The sequence below is a fragment of the Benincasa hispida genome, chromosome 6 (genome assembly GCF_009727055.1).
Source record: "Benincasa hispida cultivar B227 chromosome 6, ASM972705v1, whole genome shotgun sequence".
Classification (NCBI taxonomy): domain Eukaryota; kingdom Viridiplantae; phylum Streptophyta; class Magnoliopsida; order Cucurbitales; family Cucurbitaceae; genus Benincasa; species Benincasa hispida.
In genome coordinates this window covers 27,720,362-27,733,873 of record NC_052354.1, presented here as the reverse complement: position 1 = coordinate 27,733,873, position 13,512 = coordinate 27,720,362, and the positions used below count along the sequence as shown (strand labels likewise).

The 13,512-nt window shown below is 36.1% G+C and overlaps 1 protein-coding gene across 1 annotated transcript; it reads right to left on the bottom strand.

The window, feature by feature from the left end:
* Positions 1 to 3,862: 3,862 nt before the first annotated feature.
* LOC120079907 (putative metallophosphoesterase At3g03305) lies at positions 3,863 to 11,871 on the bottom strand. Its single transcript, XM_039034360.1, has 4 exons — positions 11,383 to 11,871; positions 10,225 to 10,466; positions 7,778 to 9,349; positions 3,863 to 4,380 (listed from the first exon to the last, which is right to left on the bottom strand). The coding sequence occupies exons 1-4, from the start codon at positions 11,684 to 11,686 to the stop codon at positions 4,261 to 4,263; spliced, it is 2,238 nt and encodes a 745-aa protein (XP_038890288.1). The 5' UTR covers positions 11,687 to 11,871; the 3' UTR covers positions 3,863 to 4,260.
* Positions 11,872 to 13,512: the final 1,641 nt, after the last annotated feature.

Genomic DNA, 13,512 nt, shown 5'->3' with positions numbered 1-13,512 from the left:
GATGATGGTTGGAAGATGGAGGATGAGAAGGAGTTTAATGCTTTATTTTGACTTTTGTTTATTTGTATTAAATAGATTAGAGTCTCTACAAGGCTATATAAAGCCTTTTATCCTTCATTTGTAAGAAGATTAAGATTTTGATTAATGAAATTTGAGATATCGAGACTTTTCCCTTAGAATTTTGCAATTCTTGTGATAAAATGCATGTGAACCATTCAATCTAACCTTGATCAAGTTGATTGTGGAGTGACGCAATCTAGAACAAGATTTTCTAATCTTGCTTCTAGATCTTCAATCAAGAAGTAATCTAATTCTAGCATTTTCTCGAGGTTGAACTAAATTGTATAGGGAGGTGTTAATTTCTTAGATTCAAAGGTTCTTACTACATAATAGCTTGGGTCTTTGGGTTGAGGGTTAAAGATGTCTTATCATATATTTATTACAATTATAACATTTTACCTGAAATTTATCTCTCCTAGACTTTCCACCACGTCTTCAACGACCTCGACCACCTCGTCCTCTTGAGGATTCATTTAAGTGTTAGAAACGTCGGTGTTGGCTTCACCTTGTCCACCATGACCTCAACCACCAAGACCTCTTCCACGTCCACGACTATTATTCTCCTTGATTTTGAGTTGGAGAAGTTGTTCAGTGGTTTCCATTTGCTCCATCTTTCTTTTCTTTTTTTCCTTGTAGGCTTGTAATGAGCCTATATATTGTTCAATCGTTATGGTCTCAAGATCTTGTCTCCTCAATTGTCGTGGAGATGATCTCAAACTTAGTATTTAGGCTCCGAAGAACCTTCTCCATGACATGAGCATCGATGATTTCTTCATTGTTTTGTTTGAATTGGTTGATAACAATCATTACTTTAGTATGATATTCTACTATTACCTCTGTCTCCTTCATCTGTAATGATTTAAGCTCACCACATAAAGTTTGTAACCTTACCTTTTTCACACGATTGGCTCCTCTATGAGTCAATTAGAGCTTGTCTCATGCTGCTTTTGACATAACGACATCGTAGATGGTCTCAAACGTGTCTTTGTCAACTGATTGGTACAAGATGTAAAGGGTCTTCTTGTTCTTCTTTCGTCTCCTTCAGTGCATCTCTTTGCGCTTGATTGACTCTAGCTTCCGCCTATTGGAAACTGTTCATAATCTCCCATATGTCTTGTGTTCCTAGTAATGCTTCAATCTTAATGTTCCAATTGCCATAGTTGAGCTTTGTAAGCATCAATAGTTGAAGTGAACTCATCGTTGGCCATTTTTCTCTCAAATTTACTACAGGGCTATGGTACTACTTTGTTAGAAGAATAGAAGTCATAAATAACGCAAGTGTGGAGAAAGTGATAATTTCATTTAACTAAACATACCTTTATATAGGCTTACAAAAGATTTCCATGGAATCTCAATAGTTACGAGATCATAAATAATACTAAAGGCTCATAGCTTCTCACATAAACAAAACTCCCAAAGAACTCAAAAGCCATTAAGGTTACATACAAAACAGAAATAGTCACAATTAAAGTTTAATGCTGAAACCTTTTATTTTCTCAACATGAACTGTGGGCAAAAATAAAGTAGAACGTAAACTTCTTAGCAATACCAAAGGGTTTTGGATGTGTCTTTTACTCCTCTCAACATGAACGTAAATTTGCTCACAATGACCTTACGCCACAAGCAGTTGGACTCCTAATGAAACTTGCCACAACAATTGCCTACCAAATAACGTTGTAGTACCTATCACAATTCCAATCCCTAGACCTCTAGGGGTGTTTGACTTTTGAAGCCAAACCCATGTTTGGACACTTAGATTAAAATTCCTAGGAATAAGAAATCAAATCCATGGGTTTGGAATATATTTTTAATGAATGCTATAGGTTTTAGAAAAATTTCCCTTCATCTTCTACCTCTTATCAATGATCATAGATGACCGTTAGCAACAAACGTTGGTCAACTTCATGATTGACTATCGACAGCCGATCGTCTTGACTATCGGCGATCGATCACATTGACTATCACCGTCGATGGGTGAGCATCTTGATTATCAACAACCGATCTTTGTGACCGTTAACGACGATTGTTGTGACTATTGATGACCAACCATAGTGACGGTTAACAACCAAACGCCATGACACTTGGCAACCGATTGTCGTGATGGTAGGTGACCAACCAATCGTCTTAATCATCGATGACTGTTGATCGTCTTTACCGTTGGTGGGCGATTTCATCGACACTTGACCATTGTGACCATAACAACCGATTGTCGTGACTGTTAATGATCGATCATAGTGATGGTCAACAACCAACATCATGACCCCTAGTGATCGACCGACCGACTGACCTTACGATCGACAATCGACCGATCATCATGTCATCATCAATTGACTGCACTGATGGTCACGAGGGGGGGGGGGGTGGAATAAAATTCCCGAGAATAAGAAACCAAATTCATGGGTTAGAGTATATTTTTAATGAATGTCATAGGTCTTAGAAAAATTTTCCTTCATCTTCTACCTCTTATCAACGGTCATCAATGACTGTCGACAACAAAAGACAAACTAAAATAAATTTCATTTTAAAAAGAAAAAATTAAAATTTTCTTTTAGAATTATCACAAAAGTTGATGCAAAATATACTAGAGGTTATATAGTTCACATAACAGCCATTAAAAAACAAGAGAAAAAAATCAGATTATCCAAACCCTTGCCTACACCCCAAACATAAGCTTCAAAATCCTAAATTTTTGCACCCTAAACACAGACATTTGTAATTCCCAGGCTTCAAAACTCCCTCAAATAAGTCTCCAGGCATTTGATTATCAGACTTTTGATTCTAAATCTACACTCCAAACGCCTCCTAAAGTCTACCAACTTGATTCTCTAGAATAAACGTTTACCATCACAACCACATTGTTTGCAAAGCCAATCCCATTTTGTTAGGAACAGACAACCTCCTCATATCTCTCTAGAGGACAGACAATAACCTCTCTGTATATTCACAGTTGTATATTATAGATGTTCCCCTTTCTTAACCAAAATGGGACCCATTGCATTCCCAGTAGACTGGAACTCAATGTATGAGAAACCGTTATTGATGGTACTACACCTTTCTGAAGTTTTGTGTAGCTAATAATGAGTGTTCTATACAATTAAGAACTCACCTACAAGCTTATTTAGAACATTCTTATGCCTCGTAGTAAACTGAGTTGAAATAAAACACTTCATATCTATGCAAGAAAACTATGGAGTAGTTGCTTTGGACTTTGGAGTATTCTCAAGAACAATATTTCACTTTAGAAACTTAAATTTCAATGAATACACATTCAAATGACTATTGTTTTCTAAACTTAACAACTTAGGCTCCGTTTGATAACCATTTGGTTTTTTGTTTTTGTTTTTTAAAATTAAACCTATCTCATCCACATTTCTTACTATGATTTGCATCTTTCTTAAGTACAATGGTTGAATTCTTAACCAAATTCCAAAAACAAAAACAACTTTGTGAAAGCTACTCTTTTTAGTTATCAAAATCTAGCTCGGTCTTTTAAACTATTAGTGAAGAGTAGATAATAAAAGAAGAAATTTGAAGGTAGAAGTAATGTTTATAGGCTTAATTTTAAAAAACAAAAACTAAAAACAAAATGGTTACCAATGGGAGCTAATTTTTTAGTTTTCAAAATTTAGCTTAGTTTTTTAAACTATTGGTAAAAAGTAGATAACAAAGGAAGAAATTTGGAAATGAAAGTAGTGTCTATAGGCTTAATTTTCAAAAACAAAAATAAAAAACCAAATGATTACCAAACGGACCTTATTTTTTCGTAACAATTGAAATTTTTTTTCCATCTAACATCACCAGATTGGGAATAGAATAGTAGACTATATACAATGATTTTGAGTACACTAATCCTTACCGTTACAAAACCACCATATAATTTGTTCTCAAGTATAAATAGCAGAACTTCCAAACGAACCTATAGTTCTCAGTAATTCAGAGGACAAGAGATATGTATATGCAGCACACTACATTACAAGAGACATACAGCAAAATCTTCAAGATGTAGTTTTTGGTTTCGACCCATTTGCTGCAACATAATGGGGATATTATTGGGCTTCAAGCAAGAGTTATGTTCTTTCTAATCTGTTGTTCCCTATCATGTCAGACAAAGCATAATTTTTGTATAATATCTTATCTTGCTTCTCGAAAAGAAAATACCTGAAGCTGACCAAAAGTCCAGGGTAAATGTGCGACCAACGTTCAGTTGATGCCACTGGTATGGTAAGCAACATAACCCAACAACAATGGTGTTACGAAGCAGTACAAAGGAAAGTGGAGAAATGGATTCATCTCATAAGCCTTCATAACAGCCCTGCAACTCTGTGATAAAAACACAATGAATTAGTAAACAGTATTATAAGTCCTCAATCTAATGGCCTTAAGGTGGTAATGTAATCAGAAGTATAGGCTTCAAATGACTTCTTGGAAAATATCTATCCATAACTTTTCTGCAACTTCCATTTTATGGCGCTAATAAAAATTAGTTTATTGCATTGTTTTGTTTTTCCCTATGAGGGGAGTCTATGACTTCATTCATTATTGATGACAAGGAGAGATTTTGGAAGCAAGATGAAATCAACTATATCGACATCATGCACCACTCATCATTTATATTCCTTTTTTTAAAATGAAAATAACGAATTTCATTGAGAAAAAATGAAAGAGTACATGGACACAGAAAAACAAGCCCTCAAAAAGGAGAGACACCCTCTACAAGAGGGGCTCTAACTATAAGAGATTACTCCTATAGAGTAGTTACAAAAGGTCTTCAAAATCGAAGGCCACAAAGAAAGATGGAAGTGAACAAGGGACCAAATCTCTCCAGGGTCCATTTCCACTCACCTAAACACCCTACTATTCCTCTCATCCCACAACACCCATAAAGTTGCCCACACTCTTGCCATCAACAAAAAACGATCCTTCTCCTCAAAAGGCAGATTGAGGAGGAGCTCCTTGATCATCTTGCTAGCATCTCTATGACGAACATACATCATACCAAACGTTTGGAGGAAAAGGTCCTAGACATCACTTACAAAATCACAACGCCAGAGAATATGGTCCAAATCTTCCTCCACCTTCTGATAAAGAATACAACAAAAGGGCCCGACCAACGAAGGCATCTTCCTCACAAGCCAATCCATCGCGTTAGCACAGCCATGAAGAACTTGCAAAGAACCTCATCTTCCTAGGGATACTAATCCTCCACAGCACTGCAAAAACAGACACACTCAAAAGGAAAGGATCAATCAGACATTGGAAGAAAGACTTGCATGAGAACCCTTCCAGAGGATTGGGGCTCCAAACTCTAACATCCTCCCTCCATCTTCTAAAGGGATGACCCTTGAGTAAAGAAAGAAGAGCAGCTACCTCCATAGCCTCCCGTCAAAAAGAGAGCGATGAAACCCAAAAAAAGGTAACGGATCCCCAGACCACACAAGAAAATCTCCAATAAGATTTTTAAGGGACGACAAATGGTACAAACGAGGAAACAACGCACTAAGAGGTTCCCCCCCACCCAATGATCCTCCCAAAAGTATGTGTCCATCCCCTCGCCCACCACAAAATGAACCAACGGCCAAAAAGATGGGATCTCTTTCACAATATCTTTCAACAAATTCCGGTAAGTTCCCTTTAACTCCTTTGGACAACCACCCGAAGGGGTGGGGCCATGTTTGTTAGCAATGATCCTACGCCATAAGACGTTTGCTAGCAATCATTTATATTTCATTTTGGAGGATATTATAATAAAACATTAAGTAAAAAGGTGTCGTAAAAAGGGCAATGGCACCTAGTGGTTTCATTTATAACTTTCGTATGTACTAAACAGTAAACAGGATGAGAGAACTTACAAATCAGCCTAACTTAGGTAAGATCACTAGTTTATTAATTTTGTGACCACACTTTTTACACTAGCAACTAGAACAGATAAAGCTAGTTGGAGTCGTTGGAGGATTCTTTTTCCCTAACAAGGAGACAACTTCTAAATGTCGTGGGATCCAAGGGTGGAAGAGTAGCTGACGCTATTCTGATGTCATCTCTCTAGCACTTGGTTATTTATACTTTGAAACTCTGAACGCATCAAGTCCCTAACTTTACATACCAAGTCTTATTGTAAATGGAAGCCCACTATATGGATTATACTGCAACATAAGCACTTAGAAAATCATTCCAAATAGGCCCTAAATAGTGTTTGAACCCAAGTCTTTTTTACAACAACGAATAAGCAATCCTTAAGGTATTGATGTTACAACTGACTTGGTTATGCGATGCAAGGTTGACACTTGTCGATGAGCAAAATGATACTCAATCGAATAAAAGTTGTATGCTGAGGCTAAATACTCTTTTGATAATCCAATAGCAATCAGGACTAGGGAAATGAAGACACCAGCTCAGGATGCTCTTGTTTATTTCAAGTCTTCATTTTGAAGTTATCTTAAAACTGAAACTTTAAAGCAATTGTCTAACATGTGTACAACAAAATCACGGTAGGCTTTTTATTGCACTACTGACTGCAATTGTGGAATGGCTAGCTATAAAAGCAATTATTCTCATTAATAGCTTTTATGGTTGTGAGTGTAATTAGAGTGTTTTTAAACATGTAAATGACAAAGTAGTTTGTTTTGAATCATTAATTTTCAAGGATGGATTGACTTCCACCTTATGAGTTATGATGATTTTAATTGAAATGTCAAAGTGATGTAGTAGGATTAGGGTCCCCCCAACCATTACTTAACTGATTTTATTAAGTTTTTTCATTACGAACAAATACAAGAAAATATACAAAGAAAGCCCACAAAATGGAATGCCAAACAAAAAATTACAAAAATGGGCTTCAATCTAGTAAAAAATGACTAAAGGGTAATTGCAAAAAGACAGTCACCGAATCCCAAAAAAGAAAATAGAATCTAATGAGGGGCCAGGCATTGTCGAATGAACTAATGTTATTAAGTGATATCATAAAATTAAAAGGGGGTCCAGTAGCACAAACTTGTAATCAAAGCACCCTCGTCATTATCCTTCTTTAGTATACCTAGATAACCTGTGGCCTATAGCCACAATATCTGCTCAAATATTGACCTTTCAACTGCTTGATAATGTTGCAGAGTGTCTTAGTATCTTTCTTCAACTCATTCAAAACATTTCTCTGTGCTAGCATCATCTCATCGTCAACCTCGGGTTCTTCAATCTCTTCTCAACATTACTATAAAAGTTCAATGATTTAAGCAATAACTTCATATTGTGACTGCAGTAATCATAATTTCTCCCTCGAAATATGAGTGAACCAAACTAGATTGTTTGAATTTTACTTAGCTCTTATATCAACTTGGAGTAAAGTGGACACGTAATATACACACTATTTTATAACAAGGAGCTAACGGCAGAAAAATCCTCTGTATTGGTGATATGCACCAAACAAGAACAAATATTTTGAGAGAACTTTCAATTTCTATTTCGTTTCGACTTTTTAGCTTGCAACTACAGTTATAGTGATTAAATTCCAAAGAGACATGCCAGAAATAAATATAACTTCAGCCCTACCATGAATATATCTGATTAACTATGGTGTAAGCAATTGAAATTCATGTATTCAGTATTAATATTCCAGATAGAGAGCATCTCATACAGCATCAATTTTTTAATTTTTAAAAAAAAAAAACTAAAATTTTTGCACAGATATAATAATGATTAAGGATTATATTATTTGATAATGACTTACCAAAAAATGCTTCCAACATACTAGTGCACAAATGATCAGAAGAACTTTCCGAATCCACCTCCATCTAAACCAAAAACTAAACCTTCCACTGCTTTTCAAGTCAAATGATTCAAGCCTCTTATTATTGTAGTCATAATCATCTTCTTTCTTTGCTAAAAGAGAGAGGAAATGGTCCGCATAGACTCCTCTTTCAATGGCAAAAGCAACCATGATAAAAATAGCAGGGTAAACCACAAAAAGAAGATGGGAAAGAACCACAACCAGTATATCTGGAGAACCAATATATCTATGTTTGTCCATTTCATTCGAAGTTTTGACCACCCATCCCATATAGGTCATGTATCCCCAGTCCTTGCCATCTGTGAAGACTTTCCCAATAAACCATGGAAATGATATAAGGTAGATTAGGTAACCTACTATGCAGAACCATGCCATGGGAATCCTGCTAAGCTCATGTATAACCCATGCCATGCCATTTAGGAAGCTTTTATTCAGCTTGAAATTGTTGTAAGTGTATTGCTTCTTTGTAAAAATAAGAATCGCTTTTGGAGGTATAAGCATTGAGAGCATGATAAACAGAGCCGACCAGAGTACAGGGTAATATAAGGCAGCCCATTGGACTCCCATAACCCTGAACTCATTCCATGTCCAGGACACTTTTGCAGTGAGACCGTTGATAGAAAATGGCCTCAAGTCAGATAATGTTGACCTTCCTGCAATATCAATTGCTTCTATTTGCAGATAATATCTATCAGGAGATGGATCTTCAAAGGCTTTGTAATTCCATGGAGCAGTGTAAAGATCTCCTCTTGAGATGTTATCTACACGCAAACTCATAGGTGCTTGTAGAATCAAACTGAGAATTCCAGGATTAGAGTCATATATTCTAGCCACCACAGATACAATAGGAGAAATAGAAAAAACAAGCGCTCTTATATTTTCATAAGCTGAAGAAGCCACAAAATGGCATTTATATTCATAAGGTGATGAAGATCTTGACATAAAGCGTGAGTCTAACGGAAATGTTGGCAACAAAATAGTTTTCTTAATTTCTGTCTTGAAGTCAATGTCAACATATGACACATGACCACTATCAATGGCCAAAATTCGCATGGCCCTACTCTTTCTCCAGTCACCCATCTCCCATTCCCAGAATTCTTGAACTGGCGGAACTTCAAGTGAACAGTTGGTGATACTTCCAGAAGATATTTGGTGCACATTAAACTGGAAAAACTTCTGTGACAAAAGATTAGAATTTGAATGATGATGCCTCTTCAAATTTTTGCCAAACCTTGTATGGAGATGTCCGCATAAGTAAGCTGATAAAGAATGTTTCAAAAAGATATCTCTCAGACTCTTTCCTGAGAGGGAGGAAGCTGAGAATGAGAGAGGAAAATGGCCAAAGGAAATCTTAGTTACTGGATCAGTTGTCAATGAATCCCATTGAGAGAGCTCCAAATCTAAGTCAGTTAATAGCTGATCAGTTGGATGCCCAAAGACATTTGATGGCCCTCTCAAACCAACAGACATGGTGCTGTCAAATCCGACAAAGAGGTACTTTTGTTGACCATCCTGAATGATGGAACAAAATAATCTATTAATATGTGCTCTTTTTAGTCAACAATTAGCCAATGACAGGTATTTTCACTTGCAAAAGTTCTACATATCAAAGATGATAATCAATAAACAATACAAAATTTTAAATCAATGAACTTTCAGTATTTAACACGGCAAATTGCAGGTATATTCTTGAAGATAAAAGAGTATCAACATGAACAACTTTTTTTCTTTGGGTAAGAAGCAATTCTTTAACTAGAAGAATACATGGGAATACTAAAAAAGTAAATAATAAATAAATAAATAAACCCCAAGAAGAGCCATTTTGCATGAGCGACTCCATTTTGCACTTGTAGCACATTAAGTATATTAATTTCCAGTTCAAACGATGAGGATAAACCTTCACTTTTAAAGTGCATAAATTCCGATTCACCCAAAAATAAGTAAACCTTGTACTTCTTGAACGTGGCTGGTCCAGGATTCTTTGACATTTTAAATGTTCATTTCTACCCCAAAAAGTTCAAATTAGAAGGACACCCGAAAAGAGTTCTCCTATACCTAAATATTCCATGTACACACATGGTAGTTCGCTTGAAAGTTGAAATACATTATGAACACACGACTACCTAACATGCCAAAGTAAAATTTAAGGATTCTCTTGGGATAGATTTATAGGATAATAGGGGCTGCTAGAAGGTCAAACAATTGATGTGCTTGGCAAAGAGTAAGTTCAATCTTCTGATGGGGATGCCTAATAGTTATTCCATAAGCCTTACTAAAGACCTGAGAGGATGTATTTTCCTCAGTCTAAAAAAGGAGGACTATATTAGAACCATGACATTACAAGTATATGTACTCACCACAAACCTCATCTAAAGATAATAACTAACCTGAACAGTGACACTTTGCACATTTGCATTTCTTCCCAGCTGTCCACTGATACTATAGTTTGAAAAGTAATCAAACGAACCACCAACAGTTGGAACACCAAATTTATCATGATTTCCTCTGAGGTCAAAGAAGATGCTTTTGTCTAGTCCACTTCTTGTTATAACCTCTTCCATTACATTTTGATATTCCATCCATTCCTCCTCAATTTGTATCATTGTTAACAAGTCCTTACTTTTGCCATCTGATAAATATAGGAAAAATCTCAAAGGTTGTAACATCTTTTTTATATCATTATCATTAGTGACTTCTAAAGGATTAGAAAGATCAAGCTTCTAAGTAGTGTGAATAGGATAGGTAGAGTCCACATTCCTTAGCATTACTGGTGCTATTAAAAAAATCTGTATTCAACATACTATATCATGCCAAAAAAAGCTCCAAAAGTCCTATTTCTAATTTTTGCCATCAGGAACTGAAAGATGAACTCAAAAAAAAAAAAAAAAAAAAAAAAAAAAAAAAAAAAGTAATAACAGTAATAAAATAGAAGAATTGTAGGCTCGTTTATCCACATTGGCAAGCATAATTGAACACGATTGGTGATGACATGATGTAGGAGATATCATAAACCATGATGCAGAGGTCATTCTCTCCATATTTGAATATTTTCCTTTATGCTTTGCTCATCTGCATCACTTATAGCTGACCATTTGTTATTATGTTATGCAGAGCCCATTCTCTTCATGTTTGTATTTCACATTATGGCCCATCCCTCCCCTCACCTTCAAGCTCGTTCAAAAATGATTAAAATGAAAAGACATTCTGCTGCAACCCTCAGAATTCATTCTATCACAAGGACCCAGAACTCTTGTTATGTTTAGGCTTTAGCTATCATCAACCAGGAGAAATGGAAAGAAAATTTCCAATGAAAGCAATTAATAGTTAAGTATTATCACAATCTGAAAAGTTATGAAGATAATGTCCAGCAGAAACAGCCACCAAGCCTATGACTCTAGAGGTATAATAGTATGAATAATATACAAAAGTCAAACAAATAACAGAACGTTTTAAGACACAAATATCTGATTTTATGCACATCATGCAGTTAAAAGAACAAGAATGAGAAGAATATACATAAAATCAAAACAGAGAGAGAGCAAAACCTGTGAGATCACCGGTGATAAGAACAAGAGAAGGATTGATCATAGCAAGAGCAGGGCCAACAAAATCCCTGAATTGGAGAGCTCTATCGGGATGGTGAACACTGAAATGGAGATCAGAGAGCTGAACCACCCAAATTACAGAACGAGGTGCTCCTTTCGACTCCACGATTTTCCTGCTATTCCAATTTCTGGGCTTCGAATCAAAGACACCGCCATTTTCTTCGGGTCTTGCTTGAAGAAAGGGAAGGGCGAAGTAAAATAAAATGAGGACGAAGATGTTCGTATTTCCTCCTCTCTTCAGCATAATTTCGGCTCCTTCAGTCTTCAAGAATCATAACTCCAGCAAGGAGATGTTATAGATCGAGGTTCCGTTCAGCAAAGCTAGGAGAGAAACTAGACTTTGACCAACCCACTTACCCCTCTGATCACGTACAAAAACCCAGAAATGAAAACGTGAGAATGGATCAATGTAAGTAAGGATGAGTGGGAGACTAGAGGTTTTTTTTTTAAAAATATATATATATATATATATATATATATATATATATATATTTTTTAGCGTGACCCATTCATAAGTGTATTTTATGTTCTTTGACCCGTCCTCCACAAATGTATGAAATCTAATTTTTGCTTACATCGTAGCATCAACCTTCTAAATGACATCACAATCGGGTTGGACTTGCTAGTTCGATGGTAGCTTATCTCTGACCCATTGACATGCCCTAGTGCGACATCACTTCTTTAACAATTCTTTTCCACTCACCATTGCCTTACAATAGGGAGACCCATCCCAGCCCGATACCTTTTCCAAAGCTTTGTCCCAATTTTAAAACAAACGTGCGATTAATAAATTAAACAGAACTTCAAAGGTTCATTGTCCCGCATTAGGGAGGCCCATCACATTCTGATTCCCTTGCCAAAGCCTTGTCCCAATTTTAAAACAAAAACACAAATTAATAAATTAGATAGAATTCTAAGAACCCAATTTCAACGTAAGTATAATCCAAATCCAAATCATAGTGAGTACGTTCATTATCTCTATCTCTATATGTCACTATTTTGATTACTTGATAATGGTTGTTCGCACGTTAGCTTGTTGTGTCCTAGATTTTCACACCTAGTGCACTTTTGGGGTGGGTGGTGTTCTCTAGTAGATGGAATCCTATTGAAACATGGCCTACTAATCAAGACCGAAAAGGGTATCATTAACCTTTTGATCCAAATCAAATAGTATTTATAATCTCACGAACTAACTATTTACAAAGTAGCATAAGTGGCAAGTCTGGGTCGAACTACAGGGAAGCACGAAAATTAGTTTCTCAAAGTCCATTTTCAGTTAAAAACGGTAAATGGGAGGGGAGAGGGTTGGTATGAATTGGATAATTGAAAATGCAAGAACGTAAAGGATGGGAATGCATCGGACATAACGTTGTGCCACCAACCCTGTTTTCATCGATAGGCTCCGTTTTGCTTGCTAAATGTCTCCTTTTAATCCAAAATGCATTCAAACCATCCTGAATGCTCCTTATACTCGATAACCTGTCTAAGAACTAGAATAAATATTAAATACATAAGAACTAGCACGATTTAGGCCAAGAAAGATAACTCATTTGGAGAGCTATAAAACCACCCCCAAGCTAAGCCTTGCTAGTTCTTGAGCAAGAGAACACACAAACATGCTAGCAAACAATGGATAAATTTACATACAAGCTCAACTCAAGCCTCGGTGCTATACATGCTACAAAGCTTGAAAATGAGAAAATTATAGTTTAATAAGCATTTAAAACCTTTTCCTATTCTTCCCTACGTGTGTGTGTATGATGAAAACCAACTTACGAGAACTCTTTAGACCCAAGATGACCCTATGTCATCCGTTATTAAGTTACCAAAACTATAAAAAGAGTAATGCTTTGACTAGGGCACCTGACACAACATAAAAATAAAAGACATTTCCTTTACCTAAGAACACTAGCTTTCACACTCCGCTGCAGGGACTCGTACCCACTCTTTTCTCATGGGTGTCCTAATTGATCACAGTTGAGGTAGCTCTTTTTACCCTTATTCATGCACTCACATAGCAAACTTCTTGCTTTATTCCTTTTGTTCTTTTTATTTCTTTTTTCTCTTTTA